The sequence below is a fragment of the Heptranchias perlo genome, chromosome 35 (assembly GCF_035084215.1).
Source record: "Heptranchias perlo isolate sHepPer1 chromosome 35, sHepPer1.hap1, whole genome shotgun sequence".
Classification (NCBI taxonomy): domain Eukaryota; kingdom Metazoa; phylum Chordata; class Chondrichthyes; order Hexanchiformes; family Hexanchidae; genus Heptranchias; species Heptranchias perlo.
This window is the reverse complement of record NC_090359.1, coordinates 23,128,618-23,149,886: the sequence shown is the minus strand read 5'-3', so window position 1 is coordinate 23,149,886 and position 21,269 is coordinate 23,128,618. Positions and strand designations below refer to the sequence as shown.

Below are 21,269 nucleotides of genomic sequence, written 5' to 3'. Positions count from 1 at the left end.
CAAAGGAAATGCCATGAACTCAAAGACCAGATCGCTGTGGCGGACGTAACATTGTGTAAATTGTTAAAGAAAACATAATAGAGTTCAAATACTAATTGTATTTTATGGCCAGATTTCACAATGCATGGCAAGAATTGTATGCCATTAATTGTATTCCATGCCATCAGGATAGAACAAATACTCTAGGAAGAAAATAATACATGTTAAAAAGAAAATGAGCAATTTTATTTTTCCAGCTGTCGAACTCCAGTTTGCAAATATTGCTGCACACTCCACAAAGTCTTCTCGGACAATATATGGATCACAATATGGAATCACTTACCTCCACCGCATGCAGAGCTGAGGCTAGCTTCCTTTTCCGGTGTGCTGTGACTGCCTTGGCTTGGAGTGGCATTGCTGGCTGTGACACAGCCCAGAAACCCTTACATCGGTCCCTTGGTTGGCGACATCATTACTGTTGTCTTCCATCTCCTGGTCAAATGTCAGCAAATCCAGAAGTTGCATCATGAGAGGAAGTACCAGCACCAGGGATCTAAAAGACAATGGCAAGTTACCAATCTCCACTCACACCCTAAACTTCTTTGCCAAGTAGCACATGGTACAGTGATCTGGAGGTAGGACCAGCTGGACTAAAGTTGACATTCGATCAACTTTAAAGAAATTTTGAAGAAGGTACCATCTATTTTGTAATGTAAACATGATGCAGAGCTGCTCAGATGACTCAGTGCTCTGCTCAGTGTGGTCCTGAGAGACACAGACTAGGAAGGTCCAAGGTTTGATTCCCTGATCTGAGTTGACTTAACTGGTCTCAACCAGGGTAATGGGTGGGTGCTAATACTTGCCTCAGTGTTTGGACAAATATCAGCAGGGCACCTGCTCCTGATCACTGGACGTACGTGTGGATGTAGTGTGAGGACAGGATCAGGCTGAGATGCCTTCTGTAGGTTGATGAAGGTCACATTATAGGGTCATATTCACACACGAGGAACATCCATGTGGGTCACACATGAAGAACGACCATGTGGGTGAGGTAAAAACAGAAAATGTTGGAAACACTCAGCACATCAGGCAGCATCTGTGGAGAGAGAAACAGTGTTAACATTTCAGGTCGATGACCTTTCATCAGAACTGGAAGAAGTTAATGATTTAACAGTTTATAAGCAAGTACAGACCCTGGGAAAATGGGGGGGCAGGGTGTTGAGGGGAGGAAAGAACAAAAGGGGAATGTCTGTGATACTGTGGAGGGCAGAATGATTAAATGACAAAAGGGATGATGGTGCAAGGGAAAAGGGGGTGGTAATGGGACAATAAAGAAACCAACGATGGGTTTAGAGGAGCTATAAATGGCAACAGCAGAACCATAACCATCACCTGCTGTCTATGATCTAAAGTTGATGAACTCAATGTTGAGGACGGAAGGTTGTAAAGTGCCTCATCAAAAGATGAGGTGCTATTCCTCCAGTTTGCGTTCACTGGCACAGTGTAGGAGGCGGAGGGGTCAAGAGTGGGAGTGAGGTACCTGCTGGCTGCTGCCTCTGATGGAGTGTCAGGAGTCGGTGACTTGGGGCGGGGGGAGGAAATGATGCTGTCATGAAAACCCTGGGCTTCGTTACCTGGGGAAATGGTGGAGGGCGGGGGGGATGATGGTGAAGATGAGTGGAGCGGTGGGCGGTGGGCGCCGGGCGGGCCGGAGCCCGGAATCGCGCGCCACCAGCTGCAAACGGCCGTTGGCCCAACTGCCGCCACGCGCACCTTTCAAATTCGAGGCCGGACGGCGCGTGCGCCAGAGGTGGAGACCGGCGCCAAATGGAGACCGTTTGGGAAGAATGGAGGACGCCGGACCCCCAAAAACAAGGTCCTTTCCCGCTTAACAGCGCAGCAATCGCCCGATCTCATTAATGTTTTTATAATATTATTCCTCTCTCTCCCGCAATTTTCCCGGCTGTGTGGTTCACGCTCTTTCATTGAAAATGTCCGAAACAGCTTTGGCCGCTCTCAGATCTGTAAACTGGCCGAGTGGTTCGGAGCCAAAACAAACACTGAAGCAAATTAACTTTTTTTGAAAAAAGCAAATTTTATTTCCGTTAGGAAGCTGGCGGGAAATGGGTTTCACACGAGTTTCAGTCACCTGAGGAAAAGTCTGGGAGCAGAAACCCGTGGTCAGAAGAGACACATCTCCAGCCAGACAGACATTCACACTCTGCCCACCTTTATTATTCTTAAACTAAACGCCACTTGACACCGTTGCAATTCTGTCAGGTGTTCTCCCCTCGAAGAAAGTGCATGAAACACACATTCCAAATAAGAACTCAAACTCTGGACCAAGAGGTGCAAAAGCCATAGAGTAGTGATAATGGGGGACTTCAACTATCCTATTATAGACTGGGATAGTAATAATATAAGGGGCAAAGAGGGGGAGGAATTTTTGAAGTGTGTTCAGGAGTACTTTCTTGACAATACATTTCAGGCCTGATGAGGAAGGAGGCATTGCTGGACTTGGTTCTGGGGAATGAGGTAGGCCAAGTGGAGCAATTTTTTAAAAATTTATTCATGGGATGTGGGCGTCACTGGCAAGGCCAGCATTTATTGCCCATCCCTAATTGCCCTTGAGAAGGTGGTGGTGAGCTGCCTTCTTGATCCGCTGCAGTCCATGTGGTGAAGGTTCTCCCACAGTTCCAGGATTTTGACAGTGGGGAACATTTAGGGAACAGCAATCATAATATCATGAGGTTTAGAATAGCTATGGAAAAGGACATGAACCACTCTGAAGTAAAAATACTCAATTGGAGGAGGGCCATTTTCAGTGGGATGAGAACTGATCTGGCCTAGGTAAATTGGAATCAAAGATTGGCAGGCAAAACTGTAATTGAACAATGGGTAGCCTTTAATGAGGAGATGGTTCCGGTACTGTCTAGGAGCATTCCCACAAGGGAGAAAGGGAGGGCAATTAAAGCCAGAGCTTCCTGGATGACAAAAGAGATAGAGAGTAAGATGAAGCAGAAAAAAGGGGCATATGACAGAATGTCAGGTTGATAACACAAGTGAGAACCAGACTGAATTTAGAAAGTTCAGAGGAGAAGTGAAAAAGGAAATAAGAGGGGCAAAGAGACAGTATGAGAATAGAATGACAAACATAAAAGGGAATCCAAGTCTTCTATAGGCAAGTAAACAGTAAACAGGTGGCAAGATGAGGGGTGGGGCCGATCAGGGTCCATAAAGATCTACTCATGGGCATGGCCAAGGTACTAAATGAGTATTTTGCATCTGTCTTTACCGAGGAAGAAGATGCTACCAGAGCCTCAGTAAAGGAAGATGTAGTTGAGACACTGGATGGGCTAATAATTGATAAAGAGGAGGTACTAGAAAGGCTATCTGTACTTAAAGTAGATAAGTCACCCGGTCCAGACGGGATGCATCCTAGGTTGCTGAGGGAAGTAAGCTTGGAAATTGCGACGGCATTGGCCATAATTTTCCAAACATCCTAAGATACGGCGGTGATGCCAGAGGACTAGAGAATTGCAATTGTTGCACCCTTGTTCAAAAAAGGTTGTAAGGATAAACCCAGCAACTACAGGCCAGTCAGTTTAACCTCGGTGGTGGGGAAACTTTTAAAAACGATAATCCGGGACAGAATTAGCAGTCACTTGGGCAAATGTGGATTGATTAGGGAAAGCCAGCACAGATTTGTTAAAGGCAAATCGTGTTTAATTAAGTTGATAGAGTTTTTTCTTGAGGTAGCTGAGAGGGTGTATCAGGGCAATGCGGTTGATGTGGTCTATATGGACTTTCAAAAGGTATTTGGTAAAGTGCCGCATAATAGGCTTGTCATCAAGATTGAAGCCCATGGAATAAAGGGGGCAGCAGCAGCATGGATACAAAATTGGCTAAGTAACAGGAAGCAGAGAGTAGTAGCAAGCAGTTGTTTTTCAGATTGGAGGGAGGTGTTCAGTGGTGTTCCCCAGGAGTCGGTACTAGGACCGCTGCTTTTCTTGATATATATTAATGACTTGGACTTGGGTGTACAGGGCACAATTTCCAAATTTGCAGATGACACAAAACTAGGAAGTGTACTGAGCAGTGAGGAGGACAGTGACCGACTTCAAGAGGATATAGACAGGCTGATGGCATGGGCGGACACGTGGCAGATGAAATTTAACGCAGAAAAATGCGAAGTGATACATTTCGGTAGGAAGAATGAGGAGAAGCAATATAAACTAGAGGGCACAATTCTAAAAGGGGTACAGGAACAGAAAGACCTGGGGGTATATGTGCACAAATCGTTGAAAGTGGCAGGGCAGTTTGAGAAAGTGGTTTAAAAAGCATTCGGGATCCTGGGCTTTATAAATAGAAGCATAGAGTACAAAAGCAAGGAAGTCATGATGAACCTTTATAAAGCACTGGTTCGACCACAACTGGAGTTCTGGGCACTGCACTTTAGGAAGGATGTGAAGGCCTTAGAGAGGGTGCAGAAAAGATTTACTAGAATGATTCCAGGGATGAGGGACTTTAGTTATGTGGATAGACTGGAGAAGCTGGGGTTGTTCTCCTTGGAACAGAGAAGGTTGAGAGGAGATTTGATAGAGGTATTTAAAATCGTGAAGGGTCTAAACAGAATAGATAGAGAGAAACTGTTACCATTGGCGGAAGAGCCAAAAACCAGAGGACATAGATTTAAGGTGATTGACAAAAGAACTAAAGGTGACATGAAGAAAAACTTTTTTACGCAGCGAACCCAAACTGAGCATCGGTGAGCAGGTTATTGGTGAGTAAGTGCCGCTTGATAGCACTGTCGACGACACCTTCCATCACTTTGCTGATGATTGACAGTAGACTGACGGAGCGGTAATTGGCCAGATTCGATTTGTCCTGCTTTTTATGGACAGGACATACCTGGGCAATTTTCCACATTGTCGGGTAGATGCCAGTGTTGTAGCTGTACTGGAACAGCTTGACTAGAGGCGCAGCTAGTTCTGGAGCAAAGGTCTTCAGCACTACAGCCGGGATGTTGTCGGGGCCCATAGCCTTTGCTGTATCCAGTACACTCAGCCGTTTCTTGATATCACGTGGAGTGAATCGAATTGGCTGAAGACTAGCTTCTGTGATGGTGGGGATATCGGGAGGAGGCCGAGATGGATCATCCACTCGGCGCTTCTGGCTGAAGATGGTTGCAACCGCTTCAGCCTTGTCTTTTGCACTCACGTGCTGGGCTCCGCCTTCATTGAGGATGGGGATGTTTGCAGAGCCTCCTCCTCCTGTTAGTTGTTTAATTGTCCACCACCATTCACGACTGGATGTGGCAGGACTGCAGAGCTTTGATCTGATCTGTTGGTTGTGGAATCGCTTAGCATGCTGCTTCCGCTGTTTAGCATGCATGTAGTCCTGAGTTGCAGCTTCACCAGGTTGGCATCTCATTTTTAGGTACGCCTGGTGCTGCTCCTGGCATGCTCTTCTACACTCCTTATTGAACCAGGGTTGATCCCCTGACTTGTTGGTAATGGTAGAGTGAGGAATATGCCGGGCCATGAGGTTACAGATTGTGCTGGAATACAATTCTGCTGCTGCTGATGGCCCACAGCGCCTCATGGATGCCCAGTTTTGAGCTGCTAGATCTGTTCTGAATCTATCAGAACAGATGAAGCACTGTGATATCCGTACGCACTATATAAATGTACGTTCCTTATCGCAGCCAAGGCTGATCATGATTTCACCTGACAGCTACATACAGACACTTCCAGCAGAGGTCAGTGATCAGCAGTAGGAATGCTGGCTGATTTTCTACTTTCTAAGCCTGAGATTACAGTTGGCAATCATACATTCCTTCTCCATTTCCCTCATCATATCCACCCATTATCAAAGAGCTCGCTGGATAAACTTTCAGCCATTTGGGGGAAGAGGACAGGGATGGGGGAGGTATTAAATTGATAATTTCTAATAAATATCCTGTTGAAAAGAAAAATTAAACCAGTTTTGCCCATTTTACTACAGGACAGTGTGTGTATGGACAGTGCAGATGCAGGTTCAGAGAATTCCTTGTGTCCATATGGATCCAAGAATTTAAGCTCAGTTCTCGAGGTTAGAAGAGCTGCTTGGGAGGATACAGGAGAGAGAAGATCTTAAAAGGCAGAAAGCAGATCGTGTCTATAAACAGCACTGAGGCCACCAGCACAGCCCCTCCCAGTCCTCTGAAAATTAGCCAGAAATAAAATGCTGATTATGCCAATATGAGCGAGGAACTAGCTAATGTTTTCCTACCTGGGTGTCCCCTTCACACCATCCTTCAGTATAGTTTCTGCATAGACAGGCTCACTCATCAAGAACCATCTGACAAGAAACTGAACCGGAAAACAATGTGTTTTTATGACCATGGCTATGGCATATCAGTGTTGTGCAGTTGCACCAAATCATTATAATTAAAGTTACTGCATTTGCTGTCTATGTCCTGACTAAAGTAGATGTGTGCTAATATCCCTCAACCCAACTGGTCAAGTCTGTGTTTTTCTGCTTTCCAACTGAACTAAAGTTTAAAGCATCCAAATATTATGCAAAAGCTTCTCCCCAGTCATCAAAGAGGGGAAGACAGAGGGAGGCACAAAACCAACAGGCACACTTCTTAAAAGGGTCATCATTCATATATAGCTCTGGTTAGACCCCATCTGAGTACTGCACTCAGTTCTGGGCGCTGCACCTCAAAAAGGATATATTGGCCTTGGAGGGGGTGCAATGCAGATTCACTAGAATAATACCTGGGTTAAATTATGAGGACAGGTTGCATAGACTAGGCTTGTATTCCCTTGAGTATAGAAGATTAATTGAGGTGAATAATCAGATGACTAAAGGAGTTGATGGTTTCTCTCCATATACCCTATTACCTCTGGTGGGGAGTCCAAAACAAGAGGGCAAAATCTTAAAATTAGAGGTAGGCCTTTCTGGGGTAATGTCAGGAAGCATTTTTCCACAGAAAGGGTAGTAGAAATCTGGATCACACTCAAAAGCTGTTGAGGCGATCAAAACTGAGGTTGTGACGATTTTTGTTAAGTAAGGGTATTATGGAACCAAAGTGGGTAGATGAAGATACAGATCAGCCATGATCTAATTGAATGACGGAACAGGTTTGAGGGGTTAAATGGTCCACTCCTGTTCCTATATCTCCCTCATTAGGTAACCTGGACTTTATCCCACTGCTATTAGAAACATGCAAACAAAAACTGAGACTTCCTTCAATCTCTGGTCAGTGGAAGCCCCAGGATTTCAGTGAGCTAGTAATGTTAGATGAATTAAATTTTTATGTTGCATCCTACCTGATGAAAAAAAGACACCCAGTGGTACAATTCTACATTCTGCCCTTCCAAATGTGGGTGGTATCCGGAGGGGACATTTTGAGCTCCATAACATTAGGGTAAACTACTGGGGGCAGGCAGGTCTGTCAAGGTGATGGGAGCAACTTTAGATGAATTAAGAGCTTTACACAAAAATATCATACTGAAAGAGTGTAGGATAAAGTGTAATTGTCCTAGCGACTACTGTGACAATCTGAACAGGATAAAAAGATATATAACCACAAAAAACATTTCAGTTTCAGAAACCCAGGTATGAATTTATTCTGTTTTCTTTTTTACATCTCAAACTATTTACATTTGTTTCAGGTCTTGTTTCTCTCTCCTCACCACCCCGCCCCCCCACCCATTACATCCACAAAAGAATGCAAAGCTCAAAAGACTTGTGAAAAGGCAGTATTCACAGGGCTCCCTAATCTGGAAAAAATATCTTGTGTTCAGCAGAGGGCGGTTTAATCTTTACTCTGTAGTTAGGCTTCCAACCAACAAAAAGTACAAGTTATTATACAGTAGAGATGTAAGCAAAGTATCTACAAAGCTCTGCAGACTATGCACAACACTTTTAAAAAGTACATTACACCCCCCTCCCCCCCAACCCATGACAGATATTGGTGGTAAAATCAAATGAACCATAGACCTGTGCAAATAAGTAATCCAACTTGCATTCTCTCCCCAGCCTCCCTCCCCCAAACAAAAAAAACCCTCCTTCATCTGCCCACATTCCTGGAGGTACTCCAGAAAGCTAAATGTGGCATTGCGCAAAAATGAGACGGTTTAAAATATACATTTCTACACCTAGAAGAGTGCAGAATTAATTTAGCTTATGCAACAAGTGGTGCTTCATATCTGGACTAATACAGCCTTGGCTGAACACTAGCTCATGGCTTTTCAGTCTCACGATCGTTGTTCTATTCAATAGCAGCTCAACACAAACAGGCACAAAATGAATAAACTTTTGCAGCACAGCTGAACCCAGATGAATGCATGACTGCTGTGGCCAGGGTTCTAAAACGGTGGGGCCAGGAGTTATAAAACAGTGGGGCCAGGAGTCCACGCAACGCCCGGGAATCCAATGCTTGCCGCAGCTGATGCATTTGTCCAATGCTCATCTTTCCATAACCCTCAATGATCTCCATTCCCATGGATTTCAGTGCCGTCACTAGGATTCCAGCAGATAGCAATTTTGGGAGCGTGAAATTTTCATAAAGCCGCACTGTAGTTTCCCCACCAGGACTTCAGTAGAAGTATCCACTTGACCTGTGAAGAACACCCAGCAGTACAATTATAGATTCTTGTCCTTCCAAATTTGGGTTGTGTATGGAGAAAGGATTTTGAGCTGTTTAACACAAGGGTGAAGTACTGGTGGATACAGATCTGTTATGGTTGGCAGGAGTGATTTGAGGGGATGAATTAAGAGCATCACACATCAAAATTAGAATGTAACAGGTGGCAATAAACCAGCCTAGTGGCAGCACTGAACTTGTCCAGCTGGATGGAGACAGCAACTCAACCAGGCTACACGTGATTTTTTTTATATAAAACACAACAAACTTGTTGAGGGAAAGGATATCAGTAAAGAGCACCTTCAGTGGATCAGAGGACATGCAGTGATTCTTGTCCCATTCCCCCTACCCCATTTGAAAGAAAAAAAATTGTGCGTTAATCCCAAATTTGGAAAAGTCCATCCCCTGCCTTTCAAAAGACTCAACTGAATGCTGACCCAAAGAATAGCGCCAACCACAGCAGAGAGATGGAAAGAGTGGTTGGAACGGGGTTGGGGGAAGGAAGCATATGGACATTTGAGTGCCCACAGTGCACAACCTACCAATTCTACACACACTATATCCTGTCAGCTTGGCTGCAGCAGTGCCAAATTCATGGGTTTCCCACCCAACGATTACTGCATTCAGGGAAAGCAGACCACTTTCATACCCCACAATATGGGATAAATTCAAATCCAGTGCATGGTGCACTGGTAAAGGACCAGTGGTGCAACACCACTCGTGTCTTAGTGCTCATGCTCTCCGAACAGATTACGTTCCCAATGCCATGTGCATGATCCCCAGAACAAGTGATCAGGGAAGTGCCGATCTAGCATCGAGCACAGAGTTAAAAGAACCGCACTCTGTTCAAAAACTACATTCTTACAAAAGCAGCTCCATCTTATCGTACCACATCCCATTCAATTAAAGCTGCAGTATCTTCCTCCTGTTCAAACAAATTTTTTTTAATTTAAAAAAAACAATTCGCACTTTATCTATTCAGGCTAATTTACAAAGTGGGATTGTTTGTACATAGTTCCAATTTTTTTTAAAAAAAGCTACCAACACACACAAAATAAAAACAAAACAACCACACAACGCAAGCAGAAATTCCAAATCAGGCACAATGCACTTTATAAGATTCCGAACAGGAAACGGAAGGTACAGCCACTTTAACAAGTCTAACATTCTGCTTCCTGACACAGTCTACTGGCAACTATGGGAACTCAATCAAGTACAGAGGTGCACCACAGATGGAGGGGGTGGGGGAAGGAACAGCAAGAGGTCAGCGTTCCAAAAAGTTGTTGCTACTCTCTAAGAATAGGAATACACAGTGCAAGGATGACCACAGTAATATGCTAGCAATCAACTTAACCCACAGTTCTCGGTTCAAAGCTTCTCATGCAGAGGATCCCAAGTAGAGACAGGCCCTCATTCACCCCTTCACATGCAGTAGACTGGCTTATTCCTATTTTGAACAGCTCTCCAGAATGGCAGCTGTGTGTAAATCCATCCTGTGGAGTGGGAAAAAACTTCAGGGAGTTGCAAGTAAGGATTTCAGGTCAGCAGCATTCTGGAATGCACTCATTGAGGGCGTTGGGCGAAGTACACTTGAGGTTTGTTACAGGTAATACTGAACTGGTCTTTACGTTTACTTATTTACATTCTCACTGTAGTTACCATGAGTGATGCTCAATAACTTCTGAACCCCCCTCCCAATTTTCTCCCCTCCTATCCTGCAAGCACCAACTCGTTAGGATCTGGTTTAATCAGCAAACCCACCCTCCCCCACAGGTTCTTGACCCAAGTGTCCATTCTTCATGTGTGATCCTAGATAGCGCACACGCAGACAGGATTCTGGACTTAGGGGTGTTGGAGCCAAGCCAGATCCGACATCCACGTACATGCACTTTACAGTAGGAGCCACTGGACAGCGATAAGAGCAGATACCCTGTCTGATTCTTCTCTTCTTAGTCCAAGGGGCATTTGAAGCACCCCAACTACTGCCCCAGCTGAGATTACAACCCAGAATAATCCTGCTCCGTATAGTTCACTATGCCAGTCGATGCATTGCCCACTGAATCAGAGGAGATGGGGGAGGAGGAAAGAGTTTCACTTACATTTTTAACACACTCACTAGACAAAGAGCACCACAGTTCTAGCCTTTTGGCTATAACCCTGTCCAGTCACAAACTGACCAAACTACACAGCATTGCTGGAGTTCCAATCTTCCAACTGAGACCCGTCTTGCGAAATAAGCATTGTATGTTTCCACCTGGCCTCGCTGGACACTACCTTTGGGTCGCCTCGTTTCTCAAAGCTTTAAGACAAGATGTGGTTCGATACGACAAAGCAACTTGCAGACAAAAAACACATGCATTGTTTAGTGGGAGCCACTCAGCCTGAGTCCAAATATAAAGCAGCCAACTTCCAAAGAGATGCACCTCAGTACTACCGCTCTGGATCTATGTCTAATGGGAACAGAAGTTTAAGTTTGGAGAAAAAAAACACACTTAGCAGACAAGTACAACTATCCTCTTTTTTTTTTAAACAAAAAAACACAAGACTGAAATGGTCCCACGTGAACAACAGTAATTAGCATACTGGTGATGCAGTGCTGTCAAGTCACCTGTCCTCGTTGGGGGGGGCGCTTAGGGTTTGCTGTTGTCTCGTAACCTTCCGAAGAACACAAAGCAAAATGGAGGTTGCGCTCTTTCTCCCCTTCCTTCCCTTTCCCGGTGCCGCCACCGCCGCCCGCTTCTGGGCCTGCCGCGGCACTTGTGGCTGCTGAGACAGCGTGGGTTCTGCTTTAGTGTCACTGAGATTGGATTCCTAGATTAAGAGCTGCTTGGTAGAAGGGGAAAAATATCTTTTCTTTTTAAACAAAAACCAACAAAAAGCTGTCAACGCAGCAGTCCACTTGAACCACCCTGTCCAAGTACTTATTTATTTATTTTTTTTACATTCCTTGTATAAAGCACCACGTAAACGCTGAAAATCCACACTCGCGCAGTGCTGTTCGGGTTAGTCCAATGTAGCTCGGTGCGCCATGTGCAACCAAAGCAAAAACTGAGTAAGTGGCCTCCTCACTTTTTTTTTCTCTCTCTCCACCTCTTCTTTTAGGGACCTAAACTCTCAATCACATTGTCCAAACTATAGCACACCGAAAGTTCCAGTTCTGGATTCAGTCTCTGTAAGTGCATTTCTTCAGGTTCCACATCCTTTCAAAAAAAAACAATTTTTTTTTTTTAAAAACAGTAACAGTGTTTTGCAGATATATTTCCAAAAAAAAGGAACTTTTTTTAAATTCAAGAAAACCTCCAGTTTCAGTCTATGTACAACGTCTAATAAAGTGCATGGTTATTAAGGTGCTTCATCCAATGAAGAGCAGAAGTACCCAGAGGGTTCACAAAAAAATTAAGTGAATTTCACACTTCTCGCCAGCACAGGGAGCGGAGATTCTGGATCCATCACTGCGGCGCCCTGCCATGAAGCATGTTGCAGGTACGGTCGATTAGGAGTCAAAGGCAGCTTTTAGGAATAATTTTTTTTTTTAAACCTTGTTTAAAAGTCATCCATTGTCTCTATTTCTCCCATATTCAGTCGCTCTGATGATGCATTCACAGAAAAGCCTGTTTTGTTTAAAAGAAAGCATAGGAATTAATTTAGATTTGAAAAGTTTACATACTTTCCTTTTAATGAGGTCCCAAAGTTCTGAGTGATACAATTCTGCTTAATCACTAGTTTAGTTACAAAAGTACGATAGGATACTGTAGTGGTTATGTTATTGAACTAGTAATTTACAGAACATGAGTTCAAATCCCACCATGGCAGTTTGAGAATTTGAATTCAAGTTAAAAAAAAAATCCGTAAATTAAAAAAATGTAGGTATCAGTAAAAGTGACCATGAAGCTGTTGTTTTGTCCTAAAAACCCAACTGGTTCACCAATGTCCTTTAGGGAAGGAAATCTGTGGTCTTACTCTGCCTGGCTTATATGTGACTCCAATCCCACACCAACGTAGTTGACTCTTAACTGCCCTTTGATGCACTCCGTTGTAACAAACGTCTACAAAGAAATTAACAGCACTGTGGCAGCACCTTCACCACACAGACTGCAGTGGTTCAAGCAGGCCCACCACTATCTTCTCAGGGCTAGTAAATGCAAACCTCGCCAGCAATGCCCACATCCCGAGAATGAATTTTAAAAAGGTACATATTGTAGGCTGTTCGACCACAGAGAGCATCATAGCCAAGCCTGATCCCATTCTCAATGTGTATTTTCTAGTTGGGGATCACTAGACAGTGATCCAGTTTCCCTCCTTCCTCACCACCCCCCCCCCCCCCACCACCCCGCGCCAAAGGGATGCTGGCGCCAATTACAGCCAGCCCCACTTTACGGCTGTCCCAGCTGAGCTCAGGTCAGTTCAGCCAACTCGGCACCGAACGAGGAACTTCAAGGTGTGAATCTGCGAGATGTGCACAAGTACTTCGGCAACCATACGTAGCTGGTCAAGTACAGTCCAAAGCCTGTTAACTCCAACTGCACAAAAGAAACTGAAGTACCACTCAAACACTCCTCCGAACCCACCGCTCGCTCGTCTTGACTCGGAATGTTCCTCCAGTTTCTTCGCTCCTTCATCACAGCACTCACGTTCGACGATAACTTTTACATTCTACAAGTCTGCCTTTGGGCGAGCAGTCAAAACCACTTCACACTTGTTGGTAAACTGGGAGCGTACTTCAGGTGTGAAAGACCAAACTGACACCACTCCCACCCCCCCGAAGTGAATCAGAGCAAGGCCCTTTTCCTCCAAGGAGTTTTGAGTTGCTTCATTCCAGGGTCATACTGGGACCCTGCACTGGGTTCAACGGGCTGTATTTACACCATAGCTGCATCGCTGACGTGAGGAGGAACCACTTCGTGACACTACAAAGTGCAAATGTAAACCAAGATTTCTGTGTCATACAGGAATTATGGAAAATAATGTATTTGATAACCGATTATTTCCTCCTCCCCCAGGAATGGTTCCACACGCCATAGGCAGCCATCTGGTAACTCAACCGAGACATTAATCATTGAGAGAGTTAAGTGGATCGGCAGGCTATTCAACTGTGAGGAGGGGGGCATCACAGTTGAGCTCAACATTGTCCACATATATTCACACTTTCCAGGAGAGGTCACTGGAAGCAACCAGTGGGAACTGCAACTGATTCTTCCCGCTCAAACCATTTGCTGCACCTTGACTGTTGACCCGGCTGATATGAGTTAATTCAGCAGAGGCCAAGAATTGAACCAGGGGCATCCTGGTCTTGTCCCTTTTACACCAGGCAAAGCATTTACCCACTAGGCCATCAGAGAGCTAACCTCCTGTTCGACACTTACAATTAAATCAGGAGAGAGAGAGAGAGAGAGAGAAAGAAAAAGAGACTGGCCTTCACAAAGAAACAAAGCCTTTGAGGTAACATAACAGGGAAAAAATAGCCATCTGCTTTGTGAGGCACTTTCCTGTCAAGATACAAGACCTTGTATAAAGCCCAATCTCCTCTACCCAGCACTAGTGATTCACTTAACTCTAACTTTGGAGGAAGGAGGATTTCATGGAATGAAGTTCTCCATTACGTAACTGCCCAAAAGCCCTGAAAGGGAGAATGTGAACCGCAAAGGACTGGGAGCTGAAGGGATCAGGAATTACACTGAGTGAGACAGCGATAATTCACTCCTGTGGTTCAATTCCCCTTCTACGTTTCAGTAATTGCATATAGCGGTAGCGACTCTTACCCAGGATACTAGGATCAGCCCGCACCATCTTTTGCTTCTTTTTCTTTTTCCCGGCTTGCGAGCTCTCGTAAGACGACTGCTGTGCACTGTTGTGATTAGCCTGGAATAGTGACTGTAGGCTGTTTGAACTGATTCCCCAGATGGAGTCCTGACACAAGAGAAGCCATTACACAATTAGTTTGTCATAATCCTTTGATGAGCAATTTCACTCAGCCAGTACTGCAGTAGAGGTATTGCAACTGGCCTCAGTGTCCCTGGGCTAGGGGGAGGAAAATCAGTCACTGTTCCAACTCCTGATCCCTGCTGGAAGTGCGCAGGTGGATGTTATGGCACGGACACACAGGCTCGGCTTTGATGTCCCTCACGTAGGCACTTGAGCAAGGTTATCAGAAGACAACCGGCACACGTGGAACCACAACCCAGCAAGAGTCGGCGCCTTCAGCAAAGGAGGTGGAGGGGGGGGGTGGCGGAGAGAGAGTTTTAAAACTGCTGCCCAATCTCAAATACACCTCTTGCAGGACTCACCAGTACTGCTCCACACTGGACAGCAATAGGACATGCTGGCTCCCTTTTCATTCCCCCGTCTAATTTTGGAAAGTTATGGAAATAATTTCATTGCGTGCAATTAGCCTTAAATCCTACAGGTTCAAATGGTTTGCATCTACAATGGCCATCTGGGAGCAGAAGCACCAATCACTGGGTGCTGCAGATGTGGGAACCATTCCATGACTGCCCCCACCGCCAAATAAGATTACAGGTTTGGAACCACTTTTAAATATATACTGCAGCATTCAAAGTAGTGGGTGGTGGGGGGGGGGGGGGGGGTGGAGAAGAGGGGAAGTGGTTTGATTTTTGAAGACTAATAGCATCATTAGTCACAGCAGCAGCGAGAGTTCTACCATCCACGCTGCTGTCAGGTTTACGTTATAACCCGAGAAACTACTGCAGGTCGTGGCAAATGGCAACTTTGGTTTCAGCAAGGCCCTACCCGAGTTTGGGACCTTTTCCACTAAAATATAGATTCAGGCAGTTAGTTGAATGCGTGGCAACACGATGCTTAGGCTGTTCTAGGGGGCCATCAGTGTCTGCTTGCCCTCATTCCCCATCCACACAACTTCACCACTTGCATTAGACAAAAGCTCTCCTGGCCAGCCTCTCCACCACCACAGACCCCAGTTAATGCCTTCTTCATGCCCATCCTTGCCAAGCTCTACCGACTCCCTGCCACACAATGCATCAACTTCAATATCCTCACCCAGCACGTTCTCATTTCAACTCATCTAAGCAATCTTCTGCAGCCGCATGTCACAGCCTGAATCCCGTGCTCCTCCAATTCTGGATTACTCCTGTTCCCCATTCTGCTGTCAGGGCCCAATCCTTCAGTCATCATGTCCCCGGTCTTTGGAACTCGCTCCCAAAACTACTTTTGTTCTTTCCTTCAACCATGCTTTTGGTTCCCTTACAATTTTTCCCACTTCTTGCTTGCTGCTCCCTTCCCACCTCATCTTCCATAAAGTATCCCAAGAAGTCATTCTACGTGACTCAAGTTGTATTCGACTGCTTCATGTGCCAATGGTAATTGAAACAGATTTTGAAAAGACAGCTTTCAAATACAATGGGGATAAACTTACACTGAACACAACTGCCCTACAATCTGGAACACGCTCGAATAATGGTATCTGCACTAACCCACTATGGTCACTCACTAACCCGACTCCCCAACTTAATTTCTTTTCCACTGCCTCTTTGGGTTGTGTGGTCCTATGTACTATCCCTTGAACAACCAACACCCACCACCATACTCTTAAGAGCCAATGAAAGTCACCAAAACACAATCCTGCACCTGGTCTGGTGTAACTACAGCAGTAATGAGATATGCTGGAAGAAAAGTTCCATGCTAACCTGTAACCTGTCAGGCTGCAGAGCGAGGTTCCCAGAGAGGCCTAAAAGTTCCTTTGTTAACTAGGAAAGAAAGGGAAAACACCATAAATCCTCAAGGAATTGGATCCGAAATGTCCATTGCATGTCACTCGAGACAGGATATTCCTTTTTGAGCCAGGAAAGGGGGAGGGGCAAAGAGAAGGCAGAGGAAGGGACAGATTTTCCAAAGTTACATCGAGTAGCTCTCTTGTCCTCACAACCCACTCATCCAAACTGATTATTCAGGATCAGGCTAGTATATGATTGATGTTTACTAATTGCATAACTTCCTACCAAACAACAATAAATGGCCAACAGGGCACCTTCACTATTGAGTCAGTGGTTAATTATCTCCGTGGTATTGAGTTGCCCTCATCAAACCCCACCTTAAGTTTGGTTATAGGTTTGAATCTGGTTTTAACGGGCCATTTTTTGCATGGAGGGCAATTCAAACTCTTATGGTAATTTACTTCCTGCCCCCGACTCCCTCCTTGTGGGCAAGAGTTTGCCCTCTGCTCCCTAAACTGCCCTATGGCCATGAGACTGAAACTCAACACAAACCGCTGTCTTCGTACTCTTTGGCACAGTGCATTTGAGCTTCAACATGTCCGATGCCCAACACAACTTTTTAAAATTCAGCCAGGTTCCCTCTCCTGATTGCTAGCCAGTGACCCCTACAAGAAAGTGCATGTGTGCAGACATTGCATGGGGTCAGGAGCCCTTCACAGTCAAACAGCCGACTGACTCAACATCTAGGCTCACAGGGTGGATTGTACGGTCCTTATTCTTCAAATGACATGCATCCGCTAGACATTGCAAGTGTGCATCATAGTTACATAGGTCGAGGGAAACCATGTGTTGAGCACACACAAAGTGCCATGTCTCAAAACAGTCAATGGTCTCCTATCCCCATGTTGTATGAAACCCCAGGTCTCCAATGCACCAATATGTTTTAACTGAAAGTCAAGCAAAAACTAACCATTTAACAGCTACCCCCTCAAACCGCAGGGACAGACAGGTGGAATTGTGGTGCGCAAGAGATTCAAATCTTTCAAAGAATGAAGACAGGGTAGATAATCCTCCTTCGTCATCCCTCATCTTCCACACATTGTAGGAGCATACCAAAGTAGGACAGATTTAGAAAGGCAGGGCTTCCATGTGATGCACATAGGTACTACGCCCATGCAAGTGAAGGTGGGTTACTCATCCCCAAAGTAATGGGTTTTGTGCAACTACAAAGCCAGGGATCAGAGATAATTGGAGTAATTTGGTTCCCATGCACCTGTTGCCCTTGTCCTTCTAGGTAGTGGAGGTCGTGAGGTACTGTCAAAGAAAAGCCTTGGCGAGTTGCTGCAGTGCATCCTGTGGATAGGACACACTGCGCCAGTGGAGGGAGTGGATGTTTAAGGAAGTGGATGGGCTACCAATTAAGCGGACTACTTAGTCCTGATGGTGTCGAGCTTCTTGAATGTTGTTCCAGCTGCACCCATCCAGGCAAATGAAGAGTATTCCTGACTTGTGCCTTGTAGGTGGTAGAGATACTTTGGGGAATCAGGAGGTGGACCACTCACCACAGAATACCCAGCCTCTTTCCTGCTCCAGTAACCACGGCATTTATGTGGCTGGTCCGGTTGAGCTTCTGTCAATGGCGACTCCCAGGATGTTGATGGTGGGGTATTCGGTGATGGCAAAGCCACTGAACGTCAAGGGGAGGTGGATATACTGTCTCTTGATGGAGATAGTCATTGCCTGGTACATGTATGGCGCGAATGTTACTTGCCACGTATCAGCCCAAGTTAGGATGTTGTCCAGATCTCGTTGCATGTAGGCATGGAATGCTTCATTATCTGAGGAATTGTGAATGAAGCCGAACACTGAGCAGTGAACAGCCCCACTTTTGACTTTATGATGGAGGGAAGGTCATTGATGAAGCAGCTGAAGATACCTGAGCCTGGGATGCTGCCCTGAGGAATTTCTGCATCGATGCCCTGGGGCTGAGATGATTGGCCTCCAACAACCACAGCCATCTTCCTTCATGCTAGGTATGACTCCAGCCACTGGAGAGATTTCCCCGACCTCATATATACACTTTGTTTTAACGATCCCGGCAGAAGCCTTGCAGTAGTACAATCTGAAGAGTGCCCAGTGGATTGCTTCAGTAGTATTGTCCCAGGTGGTGCCGGTTCCTTCAAGCTGAAGGGTGCTATGTCACTGGACTAAGTTACCTATTTGGGAGGGAACGGATGTAATCTGCTCTCCATATGGATTATGCCTCGGTGTCAGCATTCTTTGAGTGCCACGCCAATTGTAAAATTCTAATCTGTGCCTTCTTTGCTAATGCTAGCTGCTCTTTCCTGCAGCACTTGTGACCATTTCCAAAGCATAGGATTGCTCACTGATATTACTGTATGATCTATTGCTTTCCTTTTCTATGCTGTCCTACCAGCCTGGTATGAGATTTTATGAATGTTCATCATCCCATGCCAACACTGTATTCTATGGCGAAAACAAAAAAAACTCAGACATGCTGAATAGATTACAGATTTGATGCACTATCTGGCCTACTCTTGTAGAGAGATTGGAGACTTCGTCCCATACTTTGGCAACTGATCTCTCACATGAGGAGCAAAGGGGAAAGAAACAATAGCACAGGCTCTGGGCTTTATACAACATGATGTTTTTAATGTGTGCACTAAGCTGGTGGTTTCCCCAGAAACTATCAAGCTGGGCTACACTCCTGCGATGCGCAGAGCATGAGGACTAAAAGAAAATGGGTCACCTGAGCAAGGTATGGGCGGGTAAGCAAGCAGTGCCTGCAAAATGGTACCCCAGTAAAAGTCAAGGCACAGAGGGAGAAAATGGGAAAAGAAAAAAAAGTCATGTCCTGAAACAGTTTCAAGCCAGTGTGAGAAAAGGAACATAATTACATTAATCTAATGTCATCGTTAATTCAGTAGATTTACATACAATAATTATGCTTTTGGGATTTTCTTACTGAAGAGTATTCTTATGTATTCGGGATGGGGGAGTGGTGGGGAAAAAGAGTTTCCATTTGGCACTGGAAAGCAGAGCCATGGTGCAATTTTTACCATCTGTACACTACCTGTTGTTGCTGCTGCTGCCTTTGCTGATTGGCCTTTTGTTTGGCACGACGCTCCAAGAACTGCTTGGCAAACTCTTTGGCCTCCGGGGTGTCACCCAGGTAAGCACGGATGTAATCATGCACCTCATATGGCGAGTCCACTTCTTTGAGGAAGGACACAAACGTAGGGACTGCAACGACAAGGATGCCCATGAAAACCCAGACAAGATCAAAGGTCCAATTCAATTTCTAAATTAGAAACATGAACTAAAGAGCCACACAAACTCAATTCACCAACTTTCCTCTCTCTATTGGCTGTAAAGATCTGGCCTGAAAATGAGTTTTGATAGTCTCAATTCACAGTGAGCATGGGCTGACAGCACAGAACTGCTCCTGATTATACACTAAACTGGTACTCTCACTCAGCCACAATAGCTGGTAAGGGAAATGGAAAATGTAACACTGGTATTAATTAGTAAAGGCTGCTCTTCTGAAGTTGAAGCAGAAGCTTCGCTGTGCATCTGCCATGCTGAACATGGCCTGGGATTGTTTGATGTAGGCACTAAGTGCCTCAAACAGGAAGGTGCACCCCTTTTTTAAAATCCTACACCCTTGAGAGCACAAAATTCACCAAATAAAGTAAAACCTGATCAAACACTAAGGGAAGAAAATGTGGAAGGGGACACATTCTCTTCATTTAATTCAGATTCCTTAGCATCCCAGACAATCTCAAATTGATATTCCAGCTCCAGGTCACCCAAGGTCACTAAGTGGGGCACAGGTCGGAATCTCCAACGGGTGTTGGATAGAACCAACAAGCACAGAAATGGTCAGCCAGAGTGACCAATTTGGCTGAAAGTAACGGACCCAAAGGTGGCTGCAAGGAGTGAAAGCAGAATCATCCAGTGAGTGGGTTCACATCTAATTCCCCCATTCCATGAAGCTAACTAATAGCAAACACTGTGTGCGTTTGAGGGGGGGGGGGGGGGGGGGAAGTAGGAAGGAGGAGAGAGGGCAAGGAGGTGGATGGTAAAAGAGAAAATGGAAGACGGAATTGGCCATTCTTAGCAACCATCCAAAAGTAATGGTCTGGGAGAAAGTTATCTATCTATGTAATTATCCACCCACCTTCTCACACCAGAGTGGTTAGAATGTGGAACTCGCTACCACAAGGAGTAGTTGAGGCGAATAGCATAAGATGCATTTAAGCTAGATAAGTACATGAGGGAGAAAGGAACAAAAGGATATGCTGATAGGGTTAGATGGAGAGGTGGGAGAAGGCTCGTTTAGGGTATAAAAATCGGCACAGACCAGTTGGGCCAAATGGCCTGATTCTGTGCTGTACATTCTATGTAACTACAAGGAGTGAACATTTTTATTGGACACATTACGCAAAACACAAGACGACTACATATCGCAGCAACGGGGAGGTGCAACCCCTCTCTCATCGTCAAACTACCTCTAGCCACTGCCAAACGAAATGCCTCAAACTCTCAACAAAAGGGTGCTCTCTCAATCCCAAAAATAAGCAGATGCAAAACAGAGAAACTCAACTTCTAATATAATCAAACGATATTAAAAAAAACCTGACAAGAAAGGCTTTGAATTACAGTCTCAGAGCATGAAGTCCCAATACCCTGCTTTGCTACTAAGCCACTTCAAATGCGATTGGACTGAAGAAAAACACACAATTTACACATACCATCTAGGTTGTTGGCTGTATTAAGGACATGCAGCATTTGCTCACACCACTGTGTGAAGCCGTCTTGAGTTTTGTTCATTCCCTGGAACAGCTTCAGTAACTTCTCCTCCTCTTCAGTCTTTTTTTTGCTCGGTCTGGTCGGAATTCCATACGAATCACTGCACAAAAAGGGGGAAAAAAAATCTTTGT

The 21,269-nt window shown here is 45.1% G+C and overlaps 1 protein-coding gene across 12 annotated transcripts in view; it reads right to left on the bottom strand.

Annotated features, from left to right (window-relative positions):
• Positions 1–7,567: 7,567 nt before the first annotated feature.
• LOC137302449 (GRB10-interacting GYF protein 2-like) overlaps positions 7,568–21,269 on the bottom strand; it is a 103,590-nt gene continuing 89,888 nt past the window's right edge. For 8 of the 12 annotated variants that reach the window (XM_067972123.1, XM_067972122.1, XM_067972126.1 and 5 more), the window contains 5 exons: positions 21,081–21,238; positions 19,400–19,569; positions 16,279–16,338; positions 14,377–14,524; positions 7,568–12,228 (listed from right to left, as the gene is read on the bottom strand). In XM_067972123.1, the coding sequence (XP_067828224.1) occupies positions 12,161–12,228; positions 14,377–14,524; positions 16,279–16,338; positions 19,400–19,569; positions 21,081–21,238 (604 nt within the window). In that variant the 3' untranslated portion in view covers positions 7,568–12,160. The remainder of the gene's footprint in view (positions 12,229–14,376; positions 14,525–16,278; positions 16,339–19,399; positions 19,570–21,080; positions 21,239–21,269) is intronic. The other 4 variants (XM_067972129.1, XM_067972133.1, XM_067972128.1 and 1 more) reach the window with 3 other exon arrangements.